At 42.6% G+C, this 27,485-nt stretch overlaps 1 protein-coding gene across 8 annotated transcripts in view; it reads right to left on the minus strand.

Annotated features, from left to right (window-relative positions):
- Nucleotides 1-27,485, minus strand: part of LOC104595471 (protein FAR1-RELATED SEQUENCE 4-like) — a 46,399-nt gene that overhangs the window by 8,369 nt on the left and 10,545 nt on the right. For 3 of the 8 annotated variants that reach the window (XM_088887608.1, XM_088887610.1, XM_088887609.1), the window contains exons 3-6: nucleotides 18,985-19,080; nucleotides 18,828-18,896; nucleotides 18,657-18,725; nucleotides 18,441-18,533 (exon numbers count right to left, since the gene is read on the minus strand). In XM_088887608.1, coding sequence (XP_088743734.1) covers nucleotides 18,456-18,533; nucleotides 18,657-18,725; nucleotides 18,828-18,896; nucleotides 18,985-19,080 — 312 coding nt within the window. In that variant the 3' untranslated portion in view covers nucleotides 18,441-18,455. Of the gene's footprint in view, nucleotides 1-18,440; nucleotides 18,543-18,656; nucleotides 18,726-18,827; nucleotides 18,897-18,984; nucleotides 19,081-27,485 lie in introns of all 8 variants that reach the window. The other 5 variants (XM_088887605.1, XM_088887607.1, XM_088887606.1 and 2 more) reach the window with 3 other exon arrangements.

Genomic DNA, 27,485 nt, shown 5'->3' on the forward strand with positions numbered 1-27,485 from the left:
ACTGAACATAATTAACGATTATTCCAATTGTTCTCATTGCAACTTTGGTTGTATCTCTATTTGCATTACCACAAAAAAAAACACTATTAACTCAATCATAGGTCATATAGTCAAATCCACCTTTCAAAAATCTTGGTTTTGGTGGAACCAGGAAAATAAATTCCAGATACAGAATGATTTATATAATAGAAGTATCCCAATAAATAACTTGAAATAGGATTGCTAAATTGGATGGGAGGCTTCGTGGAGAAAGTGGAGGGAGGTTTCGTGGAGAAAGTAAAATGGAGGTCAGCTCTGAGGATAGAGGCCAAAGAGTTTCTCTTCGAAGAGATACGGATCAAAGGAAGAATGGGTTTGAAAGTAAGAGAACAGAAGAGAGCCACGATCCTTGTGGAAGGCTCAGAAATGATTGAGTGGATGAAAGAGTTTGTCTCTGATGCAGCTGCTAAAGGGAAGCAGAAATATCGGAAAGAAAATTTCTCAGGATTGGGTAGGAGGTATGTGCTGGAGAACAAGAGGAATGCAAAAGGTGCATTTATTTCTTTAACTGAATATTTCTCTAAAGGAAGGAAACAAATGATTTGCCTTCCTCAAGGGAAGAATGATCAAGGGTGGAAAAGGATTGCTGGGACACTAACAAATTTTCTAAATAGAAGGAGAATGGAGAATAAAGAGAATATGAAAGTTGATGAAAGGGGACAACGACCAGAGACCAGAAGCCAGTTTTTGTGTAAAAAAGAGGATACAAACAAAAAGTTTGTGGCCATGGCAAATAGTAGGAGGGACCCTTCATTGGTAGCAGAGGGGACAAAAGGAAAATGGGATAGAATGCTAGTGGTTGAAGCTGGAGGGGTGGTGACAGACTGGTGGAAAGTTGCAGAAATGTTGAAGAGCAAGATGGAGCTAAGAAGCACCTTTATTGTGACCCCGTTCGATCCTGCTAAGGCAGTGTTGGACCCTCTTGAAAACAAGGTAAATGTTAGAGCCCTAAGTATCCAAGATGATCCGGGAACCTTCTTGGTTTTTAAATGGTCGTTTTCATCAAATTCAAAAGTGTTCTCAGTGGAAGATAATGTAATTGTTCGAGTGCTTGGGTTGCCATTCCATCTCTGGAATCAAAAAACAGCAAACTCAATTGCTTTCTTGTGTGGAGCTCGCCTTGATGGTGTTTTTTGGGGAGACCTGCGAAGTGCAGCCATTCTACTAGGTGGTGTAAAACCAGAAGATATACCGAGGAAGGTGAATGTAGCTGTGGAGGGTTTGTTCTTCCCAGTGTGGTTACTGTCCTCTGTTGAAGTTTGACCTGCCATAGAATTCTGTCTTGTTCGTTGACTGTAGAGTAAAGTAGACAGCAAGAAGTAGGAGAGGAAAGAAGAAAAGAGAGAAGAGAGAAAAGAGAGAAAGGCTGGTTCGAATTAGGGAAAAAAGTTAATCCCTTGATTCGGCCAGACCTATTATTATATTATTGACTTATTGAAAAAGACTTGAGTGCCCTTCTTTAAGTAAGAGGCACTCGAACTAACATAACAGTACACATCAGCATTCTCAACAAGTACAAAGACTGAAATACCCCTTCACTAACACCACTAACACTCCCCCTCAAGCTGGTGAGTATATATCATATAATCCCAGCTTGTTACATATGTAGTCCACTCTCCCCCGACTCAAGCCTTTTGTAAACAAGTCTGCCCACTGGTTTCCCGTACTAACATATGCAGTTTCTATCACCCCATTCAGCACCTTCTCTCTCACAAAATGACAGTCAACTTCGATGTGCTTGGTTCTTTCATGAAACACTGGATTGGAAGAGATATGAACCGCTGCCTGATTGTCACAGTAGAGCTTCATTGGAGTACTGATGTCATATCCTATCTCCTGTAGAAGGTTCCTCAGCCACACTAGTTCACAAGCAGTATGTGCCATGGCCCTATATTCCGCTTCTGCACTGCTTCTTGCCACAACTGTTTGCTTCTTACTTTTCCATGTTACCAGGTTACCCCCCAGAAAGGTGCAATAGCCTGTGGTAGATCGTCTATCAGACATAGAACCTGCCCAATCAGCACCGGTGTATCCTTCTACTACCAGTTTTCCACCACTTCTGTACAGCAAACCACGACCAGGAGCTCCTTTCAGATACCTCACAATCCTTAGCACTGCATTCCAATGTGGGACCAAAGGTTTCTGCATGAACTGACTCACCACACTAACCGCAAATGAAATATCTGGCCGAGTAATGGTTAGATAGTTTAGTTTGCCTACAAGTCGTCGGTATCTGCCAGGCTCTTCAAACACTTCACCTATATCACTGCTCAGCCTCGTATTTGTTTCCATAGGTGTCTCAGCCGGTTTAGTACCCAACAATCCTGTTTCTTCCAGTAAATCAAGCACATATTTCCTCTGGCACAAATTAATGCCATGCTTAGATCTTGCTACCTCTATGCCCAAAAAGTATTTCAACTTGCCAAGGTCCTTTGTCTGAAAGTGTTCCTGTAGGAATGCCTTCAATCTGTCAATGCCCATTTTATCATTCCCAGTCACAACGATATCATCCACATACACCACCAATATTATTTTACCTGCCGAAGAGTCAAGACTGAAGACAGAGTGATCAACTTGGCACTGTTTCAGACCAAACTTCTTGACCACCTCACTGAACCTACCAAACCATGCTCGAGGGGACTGTTTAAGTCCATAAATAGCCTTCTTAAGTCTACATACCTTACCATCCTCCCCCTGAGCAACAAACCCAGGTGGTTGCTCCATGTAGACCTCCTCGAGCAAATCCCCATGCAAAAAGGCATTTTTGATATCGAGCTGATGGAGAGGCCAACCAGACATAGCTGCAAGAGAGATGACGACACGAACTGACCCTATCTTAGCAACCGGGGAGAACGTCTCCGTGTAGTCAATGCCATAGGTTTGGGAGTACCCTTTGGCAACCAGCCGCGCCTTCAGGCGCTCAACACGACCATCTGGCAAGTACTTAACACTATACACCCACTTACAACCGACAGCCTGCTTCCCAGGAGGAAGAGCGGTGAGATCCCAAGTGTGATTATGATGCAAAGCAGAGAGCTCTTCTTCCATAGCACGGCACCACTCTGGAGAGGTAAGGGCTTCCTGGACATCCTTAGGAACAACCACGGAGGATAACAAAGATATGAACTGGCGATGGGAAGCGGAGAGGTGGGTAAGTGAAACAAAATTGGAAATAGGGTGAAGGGTGCAAGTACGCTTACCTTTCCGTAAGGCAATAGGAAGATCTAGGTCGGAGGCTGGTGTCGAAGCTGGAGCTGGATCTGTCGACGGTGATGAAGCTGGAGGAGCTGCAGCCGGTACACGTGGGCGATGTGTATACACGTGACGGATGGGTGGACGGTCAACCAATGGTGGCACCGGAGGCAAGGACGTAGGCATGACTGGAACCAAAGGAGGTGGATCAGCCACAGGAAGAGGAAGAGGAGGTGGTGATGTGGGGGAAGCAGCAGCACCGGACCCCACGAAGAACGGAGTAGACTCAAAGAATGTAACATCAGCACATACCAAGGAACGACGAGAACTAGGATGATAACACTTGTACCCTTTCTGAGTTCGGGAATAACCAAGGAAGATACACTTCATGGAACGTGCATCTAACTTGTCAGTCCCGGGACTCAGATTATGAACGAAGCAGACACACCCAAATACCCGAGGAGAAAGCGGAAACGGAGACATGTTGGGGAATAAGACACTAAAAGGAGAACGACCATCAATGATAGACGTGGGCATCCGATTAATTAAGAAACAAGAGGTGAGCATTGCATCGCTCCAAAAAGTTTTGGGAACATTCATGTGGTGCATGAGGGAGCGTGCCGTTTCTACAAGATGGCGGTTCTTTCTCTCAGCAACCCCATTTTGTTGCGGAGTATAGGTACATGAAGTTTGGTGTATAATGCCATGTTGGTCCAAGTATTCTCGAAAAGATGAAGACAAGTATTCACGACCATTATCAGAACGGAAAATTTTGATGTGAACACCAAATTGATTGCGGATCTCAGCATAAAATTTCTGGAAGATGGAAAATAATTCACTTCTTTCTTTCATTAAATAGAGCCACGTCATTCTTGAACAGTCATCAACAAAAATAACAAAATATCGGTATCCATTATATGACATCACTTTATAAGGACCCCAAACATCTGAATGAATTAAAGAAAAAAGACTCGACACACGGTTATCGACCCTAGAACGAAAGGGAACACGATGGTGTTTCCCAAATTGACAAGACTCACAATCTAAAACAGAAAGTTGACTCAATGAAGGGACTAAGGACTGCAACACTTTCAGCGAAGGATGACCAAATCTACAGTGCCACTGGAGAGGAGAAATGGATGACTGAAGAGCCGTTGACGTTCGTCCACCACCATCAAGATAATACAGTCCACCGGCTTCATGCCCTCCACCAATCTTCATCCCCGTCTTGAGATCCTGAAAAACACACATAGAAGGGTAAAAAGTGATGGAGCACTTAAGTGACTTGGTCAGCTTACTAACAGACATAAGATTAAATGGAAGCTTAGGTACATATAAAACAGAGGATAGGGATACAGGGTCTAGGTCAACATTACCAACACCACAGATAGATGACGTGGAGCCATTAGCAAGGGTAACAGATTGTGATGTTGAGCAATGAGTGAGAGATGAAAACACACCTGGAGTTCCCGTCATGTGATCGGAGGCTCCAGAGTCAATAATCCAGGGGTTGGGTGTGGATGCCAAACAAGCCATACCTGAGTGTGCAAAGGAAGCTGTGTTCTGCTGCGACTTGGATTGAACAAACCTCTCATACTCATCACGAGGAACACTCACCATCTCCTTGCCTGGACCATCTGAGGGAGTAGAAGGCATCGGGTCAGCTGACCGTTTCTCCTGTGTAGGGCTGAAACTGGTGTCACTAGTCATGGCATGGTTGGCCCACGTCGAGGGAGGACCATGTAAGTCATAGCAGTAGTTAATGGTATGTCCATCCAAACCACAGTGAGTACACTTCCGTGGACCCGAGCCACGTCCTCTACCACGAGCTCCCCCTGAATCTCTGCCTCCAGTACGACCACCACCACGGATATGTGTAGATCCACCACTACCACTCCTGCCAGGCTGGGTTCCTCGAGTCCCACTTCTGCCACCTCGGCCTCTTGACACTGCAAATGCTGATTTATCGGAGACATTAGAGTCCATAGATCCAATGGAAGCCCTCCGAAGACGAGCAAACACCTCCTCTAAAGATGGAAGAGCAGATCCCCCTAGTATCTGGGCTCGTACTGGTTCATACTCAGACTTCAGCCCCACCAGAAACCGTGTTACATCAAGCTGCTCTCGCTGTTGCTGTTGAACTTTGACATCTGAAGTGAGAGGATGATAGACATTTAACTCATTACGGATATTCCTCACATTGGCATAGTACTCCTCAAGGCTCTGATTTCCCTGTTGCAGATTGAAGTATTCCTGATACAGTTGATATACCCTAGTGGTATTATCCTGACCTGAATACAGTTTCTTGGCATGATCCCACACCTCTTTGGCTGTGTCAAGAAACATGAAGTTCACACTGATTTTGGGTTCCATACTGTTCCACAACCATGTAATGATCTGTGCATCTTCCTGTTCCCAGTCTTCATACTCTTGAGAATTAGCGGGGGGTTTCTCCTCTCTTATATGCTTCACTTTCTTCTTCGCCTTCAGAAAAACCTCTACAGACTTGGCCCAAGGGACATAATTCTCTCCATTCAGTTTAATGGAGGTCATTTGGACATTCAGGTAGTCAGTAGATATCATGACACTAGGTTTACTATCACTGTTATCTGCCATTGCCGAACTCCCTTAATTCTGAGCACTGAATTAGGAGCACTACACACTGCACACTACACACAGACACTTCATCGAAATCTGCACACTGATTTCAACAGCTGAGAACTGCAACACCACAAACCCTACTCACCGAAGTCTGTACACTGATTTCAGCAGTATTAAATGTTGAAAACTACAACACCACAACCCCTACTCACCGAGGTCTACACACTGATTTCAGCGATATCAAAAGCTGAAAACCACACTTGTAACACCACCAACATTAATCCACAACTATAGGAAGCTTCACCATTAAGTAGACACTATTGCCATTCGAATCACACACAAACCAGAATAAACCCTAGCATAAACCCTAGCATACTGCAATCTGAGAACCCATCATGCGAACTGTACTACACCTCTCATGTATTCCATAACAAAAAAAAAAAATATATAAAAAAAAAAACTTTACCTCATCGCCTGAAGGCCAACCATACGAAGGGCTGAGACACCACTGCACCACACGTACCAGCCCTAACTAGGGCTTAGAAACCACAGCAACCAATCACCAACGACACAATCGGAGGCATAGAGACCTCCTAGGGAAGAGGGCGATCACTCCTTTTCAGCCCTTTTCCCAGTCTCCAACTCACAACTGAGAACCCCAAGTGAAACCCTAATTCGAATGCGCAGAAGGCAGAATTCTAGCAAGTCTGATTTGGTGAACCTAGCTCTGATACCATGTTGAAGTTTGACCTGCCATAGAATTCTGTCTTGTTCGTTGACTGTAGAGTAAAGTAGACAGCAAGAAGTAGGAGAGGAAAGAAGAAAAGAGAGAAGAGAGAAAAGAGAGAAAGGCTGGTTCGAATTAGGGAAAAAAGTTAATCCCTTGATTCGGCCAGACCTATTATTATATTATTGACTTATTGAAAAAGACTTGAGTGCCCTTCTTTAAGTAAGAGGCACTCGAACTAACATAACAGTACACATCAGCATTCTCAACAAGTACAAAGACTGAAATACCCCTTCACTAACACCACTAACATCCTCCATTGAAGCTACCCTGTGGAGAGAAGCAAGGCAGGAGGAAGACGAAGTGGTGGAGGAGCTGCAGCTACGTGGCAGTCTGAAAGTGGCTGTAAAAAAGAAACAAGGAGTTTTCACAAGAATGGAAGCACAGCCTTTAGGCAGGCCAAAAGACTCAGATCAGGAAACCATTAGAAGTGTTAGACGTGTTACACAAGGCAACGGTGGGAAAACCAAAGTTTCTTTTGCTCAGGCAATTGCTTGTGGACCTAAGCAATTTACTCCAGTGGAATGGTCCGAGTGCAATACAGGAGGAGGGAGGTGATTCATCGGGTCGGGCAGGGGTATTGGTAGCCTCAGGAATATGCACGGGGGTCCAACCAGCAGGCCCATCTCTAAATTGTAATTCTGGGCCCAGTAGGCCCGAAAAGTAAAGTGGGCTATGCTTAAAAGACCCAAGAGTGAGGGGGGTGCGTGACAACTTAAAGGAGCACGTGACAAGGTTGGCTCCTCAGGTAGACAGTAAAATCCATATACCATCGTCTTCCTCAAGCCCTTTCTCTCGTTCGAACAGTTCAGCGAAGGTCTCCAGCTTGTTACAGTGGAGACCCTCGAAGAAGATGCCGCATAAGGAACAGGAATGCTGTAACCCCAGGAGTGTGAAGAGCAGTGAGGTTTTCGACTCTGATTCGGAAAGATTGACAGACGATGAAGAACTTTCTGATTCCGATTCCGATTTGGAAGAAACCATTAGCTTGGGAAGTATCGACCTCCAAAAACCAAGAGATATACTGGAAGAGGGTAGCCTAAACACTGAACTGTTATTCCTAGAGGAGGAGACAGATTCGCAAGATTCTGGTAATATCAAAACACAAAGAAGAGTGAACCTTAGCAGCGGCGAACAGATCTTTCCCAAACTGGGTATGCTATACAAAAGACAGGTGGAGTTGGGAACACTTAAAGAGGTAAGGCAGAGTGCATCCCGTCCAATAAACGAGTCCATTCCATATGTGCAGCCTAGTCAGGACATTAGGCCAGAGAGACAGGAATCAGACTTGGAGCCTTACCTAAGGATTCACGCAGAGGGAAAGAGAAGTGAAGTTTCTATGACTGTAGAGGGTGAGGAAGTATTGGTTGTACCTAGTCTGCTTCCACGGCCGAGTCCGGAAAAGGGGAAGGGCCTAGTCCTGACTCCAAGAATTGATACCCAACAGCCGGTCCACATTGAACCATCTATGCTAATTCCAGGTAAGCCTGTCCATTTGGTTTTAGATACTAACTTGGGTTCTCTGCTTGTAACAGATGTCCTGGAATCCCAACCAGACCAACCAACTGGTAGAAGGGAAGTGGCGATTGATAATGATGGAGTCCAATCAGAGAAGGGAGTTGGGTTGTTAGAAAGGAAACAAGAGGAGTTAGAATGGATTTGGGAGCAGATTTGTGCCCTGCTGGAGGAATATAAACAAAAGGAGGAAATGATAGAGGTGGCTCCAAAAAACCCTGAATCAGATGCAAGAACCAATAGATTGGGGCAGGAATTAGGAAATAAAGGGCAGAATAGGAAGTCAGTGGGAAATAAGGGTAGGAAAAAGAAAAAAAAGTCTGAAGTAGAGAGACTAATAATGGACATTGAAGGGGATATTGAGTTCAGTGGCAGAGGGGAAAGAAAAAGGGTTCTAAATGAAGGAACACTATATTGGAGGGCTAAATTCTTGAAAGGTAATGAAGATAATAAGCTGGAATGTAAGGGGTTTGGGTAGTGCCAGAAAAAGGAGATCGATTAAGGAGCTACTTAGGAGAGAAAGACCTGATGTTGTGATGTTGCAGGAGACAAAATTAGCTGAACTGGATAGAAGGTGGGTCAAGGAGATTTGGAAAATAAGAGGGGTAAGATGGTGCTCAGCTCCGTCGTGGGGAGCCTCGGGGGAAATAGTAACTTTGTGGAGAGAGGACTTCGTATATCCAGTAGAGGAGCTAATAGGAAATTTCACTGTATCCCTAAAATTCAGAATGGTGGAAGATGGATTTATTTGGGTGCTAACAAATGTGTATGGTCCAAATAATCACAGAGAGAGAAATGAGTTATGGGAGGAGTTTCATGGAATTCAAGGTTTGTAGGAAGGTCCTTGGTGTTGGGGGGGGGGGGGGTTTAATGCAATAAGAGTCAAATAATCCTAGGCAGGCCATTACAACTAGTATGAGGAAGTTCAATGACTTCATAAATTCCTATGAGTTATGGGAGCTTCCTTTACTACAGGCTACCTACACTTGGTCCAACTTCCAAGAAAACCCAACCTGCTCAAAGCTTGATAGATTCCTATTTAATGAGGGTTGGGAGAGCCACTGGAGAGGTTTGGTGGCTAAGGCCCTACCTAAGATAACCTCTGATCACTACCCTATAGAAGTAGGACAAGAACCTCTTGGTAATGGACTTAGACCATTCAAGTTTGAAAATATGTGGCTGACACACCCGAACTTCTTGCCTACGGTTAAGGAATGGTGGAGTGAAGAGATGAAAGAAGTGAAATGGGATGGGGTTAGATTCCACAAAAAAATAAAAAGGTTGACAGGCAAAATAAAAGAATGGAATAAGGATCAATTTGGAAGAGTGAAGGAGGTAAAAGCTAGATTATTGGTTCAGATTGAGGAGTTAGATGCAAAAGAATCCCAAGGGATGATGGATGAGCAAGATAGAGAAATGAGGAGGAAACTGAAAAAGGAGTTAGAGGAGACTTTGTTGAGGGAGGAGATCTCTTGGAGACAAAAATCCAAACATAAGTGGATCAAGGAAGGGGATGGGAATACCAAATTCTTTCATGCTTTGGCTAATGGGAGGAGGAAAATTTTGATACTAAAGCTTGAGGTTGATGGTGTGGAGATAACCTCTCAAGAGGAGATTGCTAGTAGGATTGTGGATCACTTCAAATCCATCTCTCAAAGACCCTTAGAGAATCAGTTAATAGTAGGGGAGGAGAATTGGTCAACTTTGAACCAAACAGATAAGGGATGGTTGGAAAGAATGATTGAGGAAGAGGAAATTAAACAAGCTGTTTTTTCTAATGGATAGGGCAAAGGCACTGGGTCCTGACGGATTCACAATGGCATTTTATCAGGACTGTTGGGACATAGTCAAAGAAGACTTAATTGGAGTATATAGAGAATTTGAGGATAAACATTTTGTGAGTCCTAGAATCAATGCCACATTTATAGCCTTAATTCCCAAAAAGAATGATGCCAGACACCCCAAAGATTTTCGGCCAATTAGCCTGGTGACAAGCATCTATAAAATTATGGCAAAAGTGCTCTCTAGGAGGATCAAAGCAATTCTCCCCTCTCTCGTTAGCCAAGCACAAGGAGCCTTTATACATGATAGACAAATTATAGATCAGATCCTTATTACAAACAAAAGTGTGGAAGAGATAAGGAGATCGGGCAGGAAAGGATTTGTTTGCAAACTGGATACATGATAGACAAATTACAGATCAGATCCTTATTGCAAACGAGAGTGTGGAAGAGAAAAGGAGATCGGGCAGGAAAGGATTTGTTTGCAAACTGGACTTGGAGAAAGCCTATGACTTAGTGGATTGGAGTTTCCTGCTGGAGATGTCAAAAAGACGTGGATTTGGGGATAAATGGTGTAATTGGATAAGAGGATGCTTAAACTCTTGTCGTTATTCAATGTTGGTGAATGGGGTGGTTAAGGACTTTTTTCCAGCCAATAGAGGCTTAAGACAAGGGGATCCACTCTCCCCTTTCCTCTTTACACTTGTTGTCGATGTCTTTAGTAGGATGATCTCCAAAGCAGATGAGGAGGGCCAAATATTGTTATTTTCTGTGAAGGGAATGAGTTGAGCAAAGTGGAGAACCTTAAGATTTTAATAAGTACTTTTGAGAGGGTCTCCAACTTGAAGGTAAATTTTGATAAAAGTTGTGTGGCTGGAGTGAACTTGGAGAATAGGGAGATTGAATCCATTGCAGAATGCTTAGGTTGCAATATTTCTTCTTGGCCTTTGACATACTTAAGGCTACCCTTAGGAGCCAACCCTAAAGAAAGTAGTTTCTGGGCCCCTATTGTGGAGAAATTTGATAAGTGCTTGGCGGCTTGGAAAAAAAATTACATTTCAATAGGGGGTAGGCTGACTTAATTAATGCTACACTTGCCAACCTTCCAACTTACTTCCTTTCAGTGTTCAGGATTCCTCCAAGGGAGGCTAAGAAACTGGAGATGAGAATGAAGGACTTTCTATGGGAACCAAGAGAGGTGAAAAAGGACCACTTGATCAGATAGGAGATAGTTAACAAACAAAAAGAAGAAGGGGGTTTAGGGATAGGGAACATAGTGCTGAAGAATGTAGCCCTTCTAAGGAAGTGACTATGGAGATGACCCCGAGAGAGTGAGAGAGGTTATGGCATGAGGTGGTGGCAAGCATTCATGGTTGTGTAGGAAATGGTTGGGATTCCGAGATATCTCGCCGAGCTACCCTTACTACACCTTGGAAGGCTCTACATGGTATTCTCCCTTGCTTCCTCAGATTCATCAGGTATGATGCTTGTTCTGGTAATGTTATTCTGTCATGGGAGGATATTTGGGTGGGTACTCAACCCCTCAAAGATTGTTTCCCCTCGCTCTATTCCCTTTCCCTTCACAAACATGAGCCAATTGCAACTTTTCTCCCGAGCCCGTTAAACCCCTTATCTTTAAACTAGGACTTTGGGTTTCATAGAGGGTTAAGGGATGGTGAGCCGAGTTGTGTTATTGAGCTAATTCATTTACTAGTGTTAGCGTAGGGGTATTTCTGTCTTTATACCTAGATTAATGTTGCTAATCTGTAATGTTGTGTTGGAACCAGTGCTCCTAACTTAAATAAGGGCACATATGTCTTTTCAATCAATTTTAATAATATAAGTTTTGTTTGGCCGATTGGGAGAAGGTTATGTTGAGACTTCCAGTTCGAACCAGAATTTCTCCTTCTCTCTTTCTCTCTTTCTTCCACCTTTCTACCTCTTTCTACCTAACCGATCTCAGACAGATAGAATTCTAAGGCAGGCCGAATCATAAAATGGTATCAGAGCTGATTGAATCTGCCTAGATTTCTGTCTACCTAGATTTCTATTCTCTGCGCACCCTATCTAGGGTTTCTCCTTTTTTTCTGCATTCGACTGGAGATAAGGGAAAGGGCTGAAAAGGAGTGATTGCCCTCTTCCCTTGGAGGTTTTTATGCCTCTAGTCAGGTCGTGTGTGGTCGGTTGCTGTGGTTTCTAAGATTGCCCTCCCCTAATCAATGAAGAATAGAGGGCCGATCTGTGTGGTGCAGTGGCTGCCGTGTGTGGACTGATTTCCTGCTCCTGTGGTTGTTACTTCAGTGATAAGGTAAGAGATCTCAGTGCATGATATTTGTTATGGATCAAATAGGAAGTGTGTTTTAGACCATATGCTAGGGTTTCAGACAGTAATGTGCTAGGGTTTATGCTGGTTTTTGTGTATTTCGAAGGAAGAGTTATAATCATATAGTGGTGAGATTTCAGGTAGTCATAGGAGTAGGGTTTGTGGTGTAAAGAGCACACTTTTCAACAACAACAAGTGCTGAAGCCAGTGTGACAGGTGTGATCTAGTTGTGTGCAGTGTGCAGAATTCAGTGGTAATAGAATTCAGCAAGTGTGCAGAATCGGTGATAACATAATGGGAGATAACAGTGATTGTAAACCTAGTGTGATGGTGCCTACAGACTACCTGAATGTTCAGATGACCTCCATTAAACTAAATGGAGAGAATAATGTGCCTTGGGCTAAATCCGTCAAAGTCTTTTTGAAGGCAAAGAAGAGGGTAAAACACATAAGAGAGGAGAAACCCTCCACTGACTCTCACGAGTATGAAGACTGGGAGCATGAAGATGCTCAGATCATCACATGGTTGTGGAATAGTATGGAACCCAATATTAGTGTAAACTTCATGTTTCTTGACACTGCCAAAGATGTGTGGTACCATGCGAAGAAATTGTATTCGGGTCAAGACAATACAACCAGAGTGTATCAGCTGTATTAAGAGTACTTTAACCTACAACAGGGCAATCAAAGTCTTGAGGAGTACTATGCCAACATGAGAAACATACGTAATGAGTTGAATGTCTATCGCCCTCTCACTTCTGATGTCAAGATTCAGCAGCAACAGAGAGAACAACTTGATGTGACTAGATTTTTGGTGGGACTGAAGTCTGAATATGAACCAGTACGGGCTCAGATATTAGGAGGATCAGCTCTTCCCTCCTTAGAAGAGGTATTTGCTCAACTCCAGAGGATTTCTATCGGATCTACTGAGAACTCTAATATCTCAGATAGATTTGCCTTTGCTGTATCGAGAGGCTGTGGTACTCGAGGTGGAGCTAGGGGAGCTCAGTCTAGTCGTGGTGGTGGTAGTGGTTCTGTGTATGGCAGAAGTAGCAATGGTGGGCCTACTTATAATCGTGGTGGCGGTCGTATTGGGGCAGAGATTCAGGGGGAGCCCGTGGTAGAGGACGTGGCTCAGGCCCGAGGAAGTGCACTCATTGTGGTATGGATGGACATACCATTAACTATTGTTATGATCTACATGGTCCACCCTCAACCTAGGCCAATCATGCCGCGACCGGTGACTCAAGCTCCAGCTTTAGACAGGAGAATCATTCATCTGATCAGATACCTCCTACACCCACAGATGGTCCCGTGAAGGAGATGGTGAGTGTTCCCCGTGATGAATATGAGATGTTTATCCAATCACAGCAGAACACGGCGACTTTTGCTCATTCAGGTATGGCTTGTCTGGCATCCACACCCAATCCCTGGATCATTGACTCTGGAGCCTCCGATCACATAACTGGAACTCCAGGTGTGTTTTCTTCCTTATCTCATTGCTCAACATCACAATCTGTCACCCTTGCTAATGGTTCCACATCCTCAATTTGTGGTATTGGTAATGTTGACCTAGATCCTGTATCCCTCTCCTCAGTTTTGTATGTTCCTAAATTGCCTTTTAATCTTATGTCTGTCAGTAAGCTGACCAAATCACTTAACTGCTCCATTACCTTTTATCCTTCTATGTGTGTTTTTCAGGATCTCAAGACGGGGATGAAGATTGGTGGAGGGCATGAAGCTGGTGGACTATATTATCTTGATGGTGGTGGTGGTAGAACTTCAACAACTCTCCAGTCATCCCTTTCTCCTCTCCAGTGGCATTGCCGATTTGGTCATTCGTCGCTAAAAGTCTTGAAGTCTTTGGTTTCATCCTTGAGTCAGCTTTCTGTTTTGGATTGTGAGTCGTGTCAGTTTGGGAAACACCATCGTGTTCCCTTTAGTTCTAGGGTTGATAACCGTGTGTCGAGTCCTTTTTCTTTAATTCATTCAGATGTTTGGGGTCCTTACAAAGTGATGTCATATAATGGATACAGATATTTTATCATTTTTGTAGATGATTTTTCAAGGATGACGTGGCTCTATCTAATGAAAGAAAGAAGTGAATTGTTTACCATTTTTCAGAAATTTTATGCTGAGATTCGTAACCAATTTGGTACCCACATCAAAGCTTTTCGTTCTGATAATGGCCGCGAATATTTGTCCTCATCATTTCAGGAATACCTGGACCAACACGGCATTATACATCAGACCTCATGTACCTACACCCCACAACAAAATGGGGTGGCTGAGAGAAAGAATTGCCATCTCCTGGAAACAACAAGATCCCTCATGCATCACATGCATGTTCCCAAACCCTTTTGGAGTGATGTAGTGCTTACCTCGTGCTTTCTGATTAATCGGATGCCCACGTTCATCCTTGATGGTCATTCTCCGTTTCAGGTCTTGTTTCCCGCTTTGTCTCCGTTTCCTCTTACGCCGAGGGTATTTGGGTGTGTCTACTTCATCCATAATCTGGGTCCCAGGAATGACAAGTTCAATGCCCGTTCTCTTAAGTGCATCTTCCTTGGCTATTCTCGGACCCAGAAAGGGTATAGGTGTTACCATCCTAGTTCTTGACGGTCCTTTGTGTGTGCTGATGTCACCTTCTTTGAGTCTACTCCGTTCTTTTTGGGGTCTGGTGATGCTTCTTCCTCTTCCATTTCCCGTTGTCGACCCTCTTCCCTTGGTTCCAGCCGTGACCAAACCCTTGCCTCTGGTGCCACCACCTGTTGAACACCCACCTATCCGTCATGTGTATACACATCACCCACGCGTACCAACTACTACTCCTCCGGTTACATCTCCGTTGACGGATCCGGCACCAGACCTGCACTCAGCATCTGTGCTTGACCTCCCCATTGCTTTGCAGAAAGGTAAACGCACTTGCACCCTTCATCCTATTTCTAATAATGTTTCACTTACTCACCTTTCCGCTTCATCATAATCATACTTGGGACCTCACTGCTCTTCCTCCTGGGACGCAAGCTGTCGGTTGTAAATGGGTTTATACGGTTAAGTATCTACCTGATGGTAGTGTTGAACGCCTGAAAGCGCGATTGGTTGCAAAAGGGTACTCCCAAACCTATGGTATTGACTACACAGAGACCTTCTCACCGGTTGCTAAGATAGGGTCAATTCGTGTTCTGATCTCTCTTGCAGCCATGTATGAGTGGCCACTATATCAGCTTGATATCAAGAATGCCTTTTTGCATGGTGACTTACTCGAGGAGGTCTACATGGAGCAACCTCCAGGGTTTGTTGCTCAGGGGGAGGATGGTAAGGTGTGCAGACTAAGGAAGGCTATATATGGGCTTAAATAGTCTCCTCGAGCATGGTTTGGTAGGTTCAGTGAGGTGGTAAAGAAGTTTGGTATGAAACAATGCAAAGTTGACCATTCTGTATCTAGTCATGACTCTCCGGGAGGAAAAATACTGTTGGTGGTGTATGTAGATGATATTGTTATTACTGGAAATGATAACATGGGTATTGACAGGCTGAAGACTTATATGCAGGATCATTTTCAGACAAAGGATCTTGGTAAGCTGAAATACTTCTTGGGGATAGAGGTAGCAAGATCCAAGTATGGTATTAATCTGTGCCAGAGAAAATATGTGCTTGATTTGCCGGAAGAAACAGGTTTGTTGGGTGCCAAACCAGTTGAAACACCCATGGACACAAAACCAAGCTAAGCAGTGATATGGGTGAAGTGTTTGAAGACCCTGGCAGATACCGACAACTTGTGGGCAAACTGAACTACCTAACCATTACTACACCAGACATCTCATTTGCGGTTAGTGTGGTAAGCCAGTTCATGCAAAACCTCTGATTCCTCATTGGAATGCAGTTCTGAGAATTGTGAAGTATCTAAAAGGGGTGGCAGATACTAACGACTTGTGGGCAAACTGAACTACCTAACCATTACTAGACCAGACATCTCATTTGCGGTTAGTGTGGTAAGCCAGTTCATGCAAAAACCTCTGATTCCTCATTGGAATGTAGTTCTGAGAATTGTGAAGTATCTAAAAGGGACTCCGGGTTGCGCTCTAATATACAAGAGTGGCGGAAAACTTGAAATAGAAGGGTATTCTGATGCTGACTGGGCCGGTTCTATGTCTGATGACATGGAAAAGTAAGAAGCAGACGGTTGTGGCAAGAAGCAGTGCAGAAGCAGAATATAGGGCTATGGCGCACACCGCTTGTGAATTAGTGTGGCTAAGGAACCTTCTACAGGAAGTAGGGTACAACATCAACACTCCAATGGAGCTCTATTGTGATAATCAGGCTATAGTTCATATTTCCTCTAATCCGGTGTTTCATGAAAGAACCAAGCACATTGAAGTTGACTGCCACTTTGTGAGGGAGAAGGTGTTGAATGGAGAACTAGACACTACACATGTTAATACAGGAAATCAGTGGGCTGACTTATTTACAAAAGGCTTGAGTCGGAGAAGAGTGGACTACATATGTAACAAGTATACTCACCAGCTTGAGGGGTAGTGTTAGCGTAGGGGTAATTCTGTCTTTATACCTAGATTAATGTTAATGATCTGTAATGTTGTGTTGGAGCCAGTGCTCCTAACTTAAATAAGGGCACATGTGTCTTTTCAATCAGTTTTAATAATATAAGTTTTGTCTGGCCGACTGGGAGAAGGTTATGTTGAGACTTCCAATTCGAACCAGAATTTCCCCTTCTCTCTTTCTCTCTTTCTTCCACCTTTCTACCTCTTTCTACCTAACCGATCTCAGACAGATAGAGTTCTAAGGCAGGCCGAATCATAACAACTAGAATCCGTTTACTTGGACCCCACTTCTTCTAATCAAAGGGTTTGGACTCCTCTTCCAAAATGTACTTTTACTTGCTCTTATTTTCTAAAATCCCTCAGTTCTAACCCCATTTCCCAAGGATTCCCTATCAAAGAAGTCTGGACGCGACCTATTCCCCCAAAAATTGTTGTATTCTGCTAGGAAGTCTTCTATGGGAAAATCAATACTTTGGAAAACTTACAGAAAAAGAGACCCTCTCTTTGTCTTTCCCCAAATTGGTGTTCCTTGTGTAAGGCTGAGAATGAGGACTGTTTCCATTTGCTGATCTCCTGTTCCTTTGCTACAGCTATATGGAGGTGGAGTCTTTGTTTATTTGGAGGTAGGTGGTCTATGCCTTCTGATTTAAGCTTGTTATTCAACCCATCTATCTTTGTTTGGCACACTAGAAGAGGTAAGGTCATGTGAAAATGTGTTAGGGCAGCCACTCTGTGGACTCTTTGGGAGGAAATGAATGCAAGAATTTTCTTAGAGAAGGAAAGAGGGTTAGATGAAATGAAGGATTGTATCCTAACAAGAGCAATCCATTGGCCTAAAACTGTGGATATCTTTGATGACTTGTAGAGGAATTGGCTAGTAATAGCTAACACTTCAACAAAGAAGAATAGAATTCTGTCAGAATGGGTTCTGCCTTTGGAAGGTGTCATCAAGCTGAACTTTGATGGAAGCAGCCAAGGCAACCCCAGGCCTTCAGGTATAGGGGGTATCCTGAGAAATAAGGACAGCAACATAATTTCCCTATTCTCAGGACCGGTGGGAGTGGGGGATTCCATAAGGGCAGAAATCCTTGCTGCAGTACAAGGAATTCAGATCGCCAACCAGCTTGGGGTGGAGCATCTCCTAGTTGAAGGGGACTCTCAGGTGGTAACAAGGTGGCTCCTAAACTTGGATACCACCATTTGGGGCTACAAAGATCTCATCAAAAAAGTAAAGTGGTTAACCAACAATATGAGAGTTGAGGTAAAATGGGTTAGTAGGTCTACTAATTCTTTGGCTGATGCTTTAGCCAAACAAGGGGTTTCTAGGGAAGATCTTTTTTGTGCTTCTTTGTAAGTAGTTATTAATTTGGAAATCTGTACTTAACTAGCCCGGAGAGGTTGCAACTCGTGCCTTTCCTTGGGGACTTTGTACTATTGTCTATTGCTGATTAATAAAATTATTTCAATTATCAAAAAATAAATAAATAACTTGATCAAAATATAGATACAACAGAATATGTTTATTATGATTTTTTTTCCTTGACAGAATGTTGTTTTTGATCTTTCATATTAGTCAACAAGTAGGATATCTTGCTCTTTCCTCCACTAAAAGCATTAAGAATTTAAGAGACATGAAATCACCTTGACAGAGTGCTGTTAAAGAAAGAGATCCTTTTCATGCAAATGTGCTGACATCATGTCATCTAATGGCCTTGATCCTAACCTGGAGCCTGCCTGCAAAAGCTATGAAAACCTTTTGTAAGTTATGCTCCAGTTTCTTTCAGATATTGTTTTTGATATTATATCAATATTTTCTTACAAGTGATTTGAACCAAATAGTCATATGATATGCCTTACTAGTGTCTCTGTATTTTGTTCAGTGGCAAAAGAATCATCACAAATTAGCCCCCTTGAGTTTATTTCTCCCTGTAATAAGAAAAAAAAGGCACAAAAAAGAATAAAATAATGGAAAACATAATGTTTCTTGCATGCTATCATACTGTAATTGAGTAGAATAATTAGCCATACTGTTGCTTGCATGCTCCCTTGATCATCATAGTAACTATCAAGGCTTAAAGGCACTGAACTTATTTGTCCCTACAACAAGTAAGAACACCAATTCTTTCACTTTAAGTAGATATGATCTCAATTCTTTCTAAATTAGTGATATCATAGCATGTTGTACCAGCTCCTGCATTCTTTGTTGAGTGCCATCATAGTAGCCTTGCATGTTCTGCTCAGTGCCATTATGGTAACCATCAAGGCTTAGAATAGATTGCTCCTGCAAGTGCATACTTCAAGTTAGGAAACATCTTGCTTGAAGTATACTATTATTAGATGTGTTTGTCCTTATAATCAAAATATTCCTAAGCTGTTTATTTTTTTCCTTCTTCTATTGTGTGTGCATTGTTTGTTCAGAAGAGGAGTTATACTGTTCCTATATCTATTACCTATTTAACTGTATCTCCAATTGAAAGAAACTGATTTGGTTGCTCACGAGCTAGCCAAGGAGGATGTTAGGAAACCTGCTTTGCACTTTCCTCTAGGATACTTTTTTACCACCATGGGAGGTGCTATTGTATGTCTTTTTTTTTTTTTTGCTTCTGCCCCTGTGAAGTGGGGGCTTATCTTGCTATTGTGTGTGCATTGTTTGTTCAGAAGAGGAGTTATACTGTTCCTATATCTATTACCTATTTAACTGTATCTCCAATTGAAAGAAACTGACTTGGTTGCTCACGAGCTAGCCAAGGAGGATGTTAGGAAACCTGCTTTGCACTTTCCTCTAGGATACATTTTTACCACCATGGGAGGTGCTATTGTATGTCTTTTTTTTTTTTTTTTTGCTTCTGCCCCTGTGAAGTGGGGGCTTATCTTGATATTTGGGTCTCTCTAAGATGCTGGCTTTGATTTCCTGGTCTTACTAATAAATTTTTCACCCGACCATGTGTGTGTGTGTGTCTGTCTGTCTAAGAAGACACCTTTTAAGTGGTACTAACAATGAAGGAAGATTCTGGGGTGTGAACAGTAAAGAATGGCTTGTTCTTAAAGCTAAGGGTGTCAGGGGGACTAGTTTTTGCTCAGGTCATTTGAGTAGCCGTAGGGAACAGTTTTTTGGGATGTTTTGAAGCTTCAAGTTGTATTATTGATCAATCCTGTGTAGAGTAATTTTCTAGGGTGTCACCTTGACACCTATTCAGATTGTACTATTCTTTTTATTTTCTCTTCAAAAAAAGTGGTAGTAACAAAACATTATTTAAACTAGATTACACAAACTGGCTTCTTGGGCAGTCCAGTCCAGTGTACAAGGCTCCCGCCAATGCAGGATCTGGGGAGGGACAGATGTATGCAGCCTTGCCCCTGCAGATACACAGAGAGGCTGTTTCCAAACAAAAACTGGCTTCTTGGAGGTTTTTTTTCTTGACCCACCAAAGGAGAACTGTAGGATTTGGATTCTTTTTTTTTATCAATAAGATAATATTTTATTAGAGCCAAATAAGAAAGTTACAACAGGGTGAGAAGGTTCTTCCCCCAAAATAGACTTTTACAGCTTTGCCCAAAACATTTGATGTCTCATGGCCCCTTGTTTAGTAGCTAGAGTATCCACCATCCCATTTGTTGTTCTTCTCACCCATTTGAAATTAACATCTTTCAATCTCCCTATGTATGCCTATAGATCCAAGGAATTTGGGTGCTACATCTTGTCCAAAAGATGACCACTTGAGAGTCCCCTTCCACTTCCAAATTAAGGAACCCAAAATGCTTGGCAAATTTTAGTCCATGTAGAAGTCCAAATAGTTCAGCTGTCAGTGCATCACCATTTTCTAGAGGCCCTGAATGCATAGCTAACACCTTTCCTCCCGAGTCTCTGAAGACACCTCCTAACAACATCCTGGTTACCAAGGAAACTTCCATCAAAATTAAGCTTCACAAAGTTGGTTGTTGGGGGTCTCCACTCCATAAAGATTTTTCCTTTCTTTGGGCTGATAAAGCCACTTCCTTCCAAGTTCTCAAAATGTCATTCAATGAGAATACTTGGAAGTCTTCCAAAGTTTTGACCCAATAAGCAGCTTTTAACTTTACTCTTTCTAAGATTTCCACCTCTGATCTGCTTTTTCATTGAAGATCATTCCATTTCTTTCTTCCCAAATAGTCCATAACATGGCGGCCCTAGCTGTTTTCCATAACAATCTTCCTCTTTGCTTTGGTTGCCCCATGAAGCTAGGATCAAAGAGGCCCACCACCTCCTATGGAGGAGTCCATCTGCAGCCAAAAAGAGAACAAAGATACTCCCAAATACAAAGCACAAAAGGGCAGAATAGAAAGACATGGGAAACGGTTTCACCATTGTGTTTCCATAGGATGCACAAGTGAGAGGAAAGGCACCTATTTGGCCTTCTTTTCTGCAGCACATCACAGGCGTTGATCTTTCCAAGGAAGACTTCCCAACAAAAGGCCTGAATCTTAGGAGGGGTTGACTTACTCCAAATTTCTTTCACCAGGAAATTTACCCCATAGGTAGATGGCTGAATTAAGAAGTTACAGAAAGAAGCACAAGTAAAAAAGCCATTTGGGGAGATTGACCACACCTTGGTATCCTCTACATTTTGATCCAAAAAAACAGAGTCTGGCCAAAAGAGAGATGAGAGACTCACATTCCCTAAGACTCCTTCTGAACCCAAAGACCCAATTTAAACCCGAGGCAGAGAAACTCACAAATTTAGATATGGGTTCAGATTTGTAATTTGAAAGTGCATAAAGCAAAGGAAATTAGACCTTTAATGGAAGTTTACCTATCCAAAGGTCCTCCCAGAACAAGACTCTTAGTCCATTTCCCACATCATATCAAATAAGGGTTAAGGAAAAACAGATAGACCTCATAAATAGCTTTCCAAGGAGAGGTTGAATTTAAGGAGGGGGCCACCTTTGCGCCCCAGCCATTGTCTAAAAGACCATGTATGCTAGCAGTGACCTTGTGCCATAGCCTATCTCTTTCTAAGGGAAATCTCCATAACCACTTTCTAAGGGAAATCTCCATAACCACTTTCCTAGCAGACAACCAAGGAGCTTTTGTGAAAGGGAGGCAGATAACAGATCAAATACTTATAGAAAATGAGAGTTTGGAGGAGTTCGAGAGACCCAAGAAAAAAGGGGTGGTATGCAAATTGGATTTGGAAAAGGCTTATGACATGGTGGATTGGTCTTTCCTGCTGGAGGTGATGGTCAATTTTGGGTTCAGAGACAGGTGGTGTAAGTGGGTGATGGGATGTATTAGGAAATGCCATTACTCCATATTGATAAATGGGACAGTGGTAGATTTCTTTCCAGCTTTGAGAGGAATAAGACAAGGAGATCCTCTTTCCCCTTTCTTATTCACGATGGTTGCAGAAGTTTTGGGGAGATTAATTTCTAGAGCAGACTCTAGGGACTTAATAAGAGGTTGGAGATTAATTTCTAGAGCAGACTCACACATTTGCAATTTGCAAATGACAAAGTACTCTTTTGTGAAGGAGGGGACCTTAATAGGATAAGAAACCCGAAGCTCACTATACAACTCTTTGAGCAAATGTCAAACCTTAAGGTGAATTTTGAGAAGAGCTGTCTAGTGGGGGTCAATATGGGGGAGGAGGAGACATCGAAGTGTGCAGACATTTTGGAGTGCGCAATTTCTAATTGACCTTTAAATTACCTCAGTTTGCCATTGGGAGACAACCCTCAGAAAGATGAGTTTTGGGTTCCGGTTGTGGAGAGGTTTGAAAAGAGACTTGCAACTTGGAAGAAGAATTACTTGTCTCTTGGTGGGAGAATCACTTTAATTAGATCTACATTAGCAAACCTTCCTGTCTACTTTTTATCAATCTTTAAGATTCCAGCGAAGGTGGCTAACAGGTTAGAAAAACAAATGAGAGATTTTCTTTGGGAGCCAAGGGAGGAGAAGGACCATAGGGTTAGGTGGGAAACGGTTTGTAGGAGCATAAGGGAGGGAGGTTTGGCACTATTAGGGAAATGGCTATGGAGATTTTCTTTGGAGAAGGATAAGTTGTGGGTGAAGATAGTAGGCAGTATTCATGGGGAAGCAAACAATGGATGGGATTCTGGGATTCTGGCAAGGACTACAAGAGCAGCACCATGGAAAGCTACAATTTTGCCATTGTTCTCTCCATGGATTAGGTATGACTTGCACTCAGGTAATCTCATCAATTTTTGGGAACATATCTAGATTGGGGATTCTCCCTTAAAAGACCAATTCCTAAGTCTTTTTACTCTTTCCACTTTTAAAAATGAACCAGTTTCCTCCTTGTTCCTTCTAACTCAACTTCTGGGTTCAGCTAGAACTTGGGCTTTAGAAAGGAAATCAGGGACACAGAGCTTGATTGTATCTTATCCTTGTTATCCATTCTTAAAGGGGTCTTTTTAGAGCCAACAAAGGCAGACAGTAGAATTTGGACTCTTACCCCCTCTAGTTCTTTCACATGTGCTTCTTTCTTCAAAGCTCTAACACAACCTCCTTCTTTGGGTCTGTCATTCCTTGTTAAAGAGGTGCAATGTCTTCCTATACCCCCTAAGGTTGGGAGTTTCTTTTGGGAAGCCTTTCTGGAAAGAGTTAATACAAGTGATTTACATCAAAGAAAAAGACCCAACAGTTATTTGTGTCCTCGTTGGTGTGCTCTCTGTAAAGTTGATGGTGAGTCTGAATACCATTTACTGATTTCCTATCGATTTACTAAAGTCATTTGGGAGTGGTGTACTTCTTTGTTTGGGTGCAGATGGACCCCCCCTTTGAATGTGCAAAGCTTATTCAGTTACATGCCGAGTGGGCCAACAAAAAGGGACAAGATTATATGGAGATGTACGAGGGCTGCAGTTTGTTGGGCTGTTTGGGAGGAGAGGAACTCACGGATTTTCTCAAAAAAGGAGAGAAGCTTGGAAGTAATTTTGGAGGTAATCCATATTAGGGTGATACATTGGCTGAAAACTTTGGCATTGTTTGCAGATTTCTCAGTAGATGAGATGTTAAAAAACTGGAAGGAAACTGCAGAATTAGCTTCAGCTAAGAAGGCATCAAATTCATGGTGGAGTCCACCTAACGGCTTTATTAAACTGAATTTTGATGGCAGCAGTATGGGTAATCCAGGACCATCTGGAATAGGGGAGCAATAAGAGATGAACATGGGAATCTATTAGCTATGTTTTCAGGACCAATTGGGGAAGGAGATTCTTTGAGGGCTGAGATACTTGCAGCTCTTGAAGGGGTACGAAGAGTCAAGGAGCTGCCAATTAGTGAGCTGATCATTGAAGGAGACTCTGAAGTTGTGGCGAACTGGTTAAAAGAGGATAACTCAAGGATATGGAATTACAGCAATGAAAAAAGAAAATTTAAGTGGCTGACTAAGGATATTGAAATTTAGTACAAATGGGTAAAGAGAAGTGCAAAATCACTGGCAGATGGTTTAGGTAGGCAAGGGGTGAACAGAAACTCTTTATTTTGGGCCTTAATTGTAATTGTATTTGGTGCTCTTTGATTGTTCTAGGGAGCTAAGATTGTTTAGCCCCCTTGCTTTGTAATTTTCTTAATATTAATTAATACATTTCACAGTTATTGATAAAAAAAAAATTCCTAGCCCAAGCCCACCCTTCTCTTTAGGCCTACTAACTTGTTCCCAGTTCACCAAATGGTCTCTCTTATCGACTCCAGGTTCCTAGAGAAAATCCCTCAATAATTTTTCCAATTGCCCAGCAATTTTGGCAGGACTATGAAAAGTGGATAAGAAGTAAATGGGAAGGTTATCCAAGGTGGCTTTGATCAAGGTTATCCTTCCTCCCAAAGAAATGTAATTCCTCTTCCAAAGTGCCAATTTTTCAGTAAATCTCTTTACCACAGGCTTCCAAAAACTCTCAGATCATGGATTTCCACCTAGGGGGAGCCCTAAGTACTCTAGGGGTCAGTTTTTTACTTTACAGCCCAAGAACTCTGCTATTCTAAGGATTTCCTCTTGTAAATCCAGGCCCATAAGACAACTTTTCCCCAAATTGACCTTTAAATTGGATAATTTCTCAAAGGAGCTAACAAGAAGTTTCAAGTTCCTAAGGGCCTCGGGGCTATAGTCATCACAAAAAAGTATTAAGTCATTTGCAAATTGCAAGTGGGTAACCACAACCTCATCCCTTCCCACCATCCAGCTCCTTATTGAATTATCCAAATCAGCCTTACTAACCATTCTGCTTAGAACCTCTGTAATCAAGGTGAAATGGAAAGGGGATAAAGGGTCCTCCTATCACAATCCTCTTTTAGTTGGGAAGAAATCTCAAGGAGACCCGTTAATCAAAATTGAATAATGCACTGAGCCCACACATCTCTTAATCCACTTTCTCCACCTTTCTCCCAACCCAAACTTCTCCATAACTTCAAGAAGGAAAGACCAATTTACAAGACTCTTTTCTTGTGTGTAGGATTTAGAATCTTACTTTATCAAGACTCTTTTCTTGTGCCTTGTTTTTATATCCTTGCTAGAGACACTAATCTTGCTTTTGTGTGCCCTATTTTACCATAATAAAATTAACACTTGTGAGAATCTTCAGCAGAGGAGACCTTGGTGTATTTCCCCCCATGTGTGCCTCTTGTGCAAAACAAATGGTGAAAATACTTTCCACCTAATAATCTCCTTCAACTTTTTATATGTTATTTGGGAATTCTTTTCTCCTCTTTCTGGGTGCAGCTGGACTCCAACTGATCTAAAAGTTTGTTCAGACCCTCTTTTTTCTCTCCTTAGAAGAAAAGAGGTAATATTTTGTGGAGATGCATGAGAGCTACAATATTGTAGTTTATTCGAGAGGAAATAAATGCAAGAATATTCAAAGATATGGCTAGGGGTGTAGAGGAGATCATTGAAAACAAATCAATCAAGGTGGCATGTTGGGCTACATCATGTAGGAGTGTAGATCTCTCACAGATGATGATATTTTAAGATTTTTATTTTTTATTTTTTTTATCAGCAACACAATGAAAATTTTCATTTAGTAATTTAATTAGGTACAAAAAGAGGTGAGTACAAACAACGAGAAATAGTTACAGCCTGAACTTTCCCACCCACCCATACATTTTACATCAAAGCCCAAAAAAGTTGCTATCCATTAACTCCTTGCTTAGCAGGCAATCAGCCAAGCCATTAGCTGATCTTTGAACCCATTTAATTTCAATCAGCATATCCTTTGAGAATCATTTGAATCACCTTATATCATTCCTAAAGCACCAAGCAACATCTGCCTCCTTTAACAACCAACTAATAACCACTTTGGAATCACCTTCAACAATCAACCTTTCAGCTCCCAATTCCTTAGCCTTCTGTACCCCTAGGGTTGCTGCCATCATTTCAGCCCTTACTGAGTCCCCTTTCCCCATTGGACCTGAGTACATTGCCAGGACCCTTCCATTTTCATCCCTTATTACTCCTCTAGTACCAAATGGCCCAGGGTCACCCATACTACAACCAACTAATAACCACTTTGGAATCGCCTTCAACAATCAACCTTTCAGCTCCCAATTCCTTAGCCTTCTGTACCCCTAGGGTTGCTGCCATCATTTCAGCCCTTACTGAGTCCCCTTTCCCCATTGGACCTGAGTACATTGCCAAGATCCTTCCATTTTCATCCCTTATTACTCCTCTAGTACGAAATGGCCCGGGGTCACCTATACTACTACTATCAAAGTTTAGTTACCCTCTAATGGGGAGGCCACTCCTTTGCTATTTTTGCCTTTTTCGAAGAGAATGACACCACTACCTCCCAATATTTGTGGATATCATCAAGTTTAAACTCAGAGAGCAGTTCCAAAATTAACTTCAATGCCTTGAGAAGAAGGGACGGTCGATGTGCGATTGGTGTGGTTTCTACAGACTATCAAGGTAAGACTTGTTTTGTGTTCAGTAGGGATATAAGAGTCTGCTCCATCAACATGGCAGAGGCTTGAACAATGTTAGAAGTGCAACAAGTAGCAAGGAAATTTCATAATCATAGGATTATCATCAAAGGAGATTCTAGGATAGTTATCAATGGATTAAAAGACTGGGAAGTGAAGAAGACAATGCTGATAGTAAATCTCCACCCCATCGATGCTGATAGAGCGGTGGGCTTTGCTCCATCTGAGGAGCTAGTACTAAAGTAGGTTAGCTAAAGAAACTTCAGTTGTATGGAAAACCGATAGCTCTGGAACTGTGGGTTCCTATCAGCAGCGCCTCTCCAGACTCCTTAGTCTTTAACGGCTGGCTAAAAATCCACGGGCTGGCCTACCACCTCTGGACTGAGGAGCTCTTCATCCTAATCAGAAGCTTGTGCGGCGGCTTAGAGGAAATCGACAGGAAAACTAAAGATCTTTCAGCCTTGAGTTTTGCGCATATAAAGGTTAGAAGCCACGGAGTTCATGTGATTCCCCGCTCCATTCCTCTGTTAGAGCGCGGAGTCTGGTTCTACCTCTCAGTCGAAGTGGAGAAGACAACCGAGTCTCCTTCCCAACCCGCCGAGTCAACTCACCTCCCCCTTCCCAAAATAGGAGCTGAAGACTCTGCAGGAACAAAAACCTTTCCGGGGCTCTTTCGTAAGCTAGAAGGAAGGAAACCAGCAGAAAAAGCCCTTTTGGAGAAACCCAAAGAGTTACCTAAGAAAGCTTCTTCTAGGCTCTATAAAAAAAGGAGC

The sequence above is a fragment of the Nelumbo nucifera genome, chromosome 5 (genome assembly GCF_055504915.1).
Source record: "Nelumbo nucifera cultivar China Antique chromosome 5, China Antique-T2T, whole genome shotgun sequence".
NCBI lineage: Eukaryota > Viridiplantae > Streptophyta > Magnoliopsida > Proteales > Nelumbonaceae > Nelumbo > Nelumbo nucifera.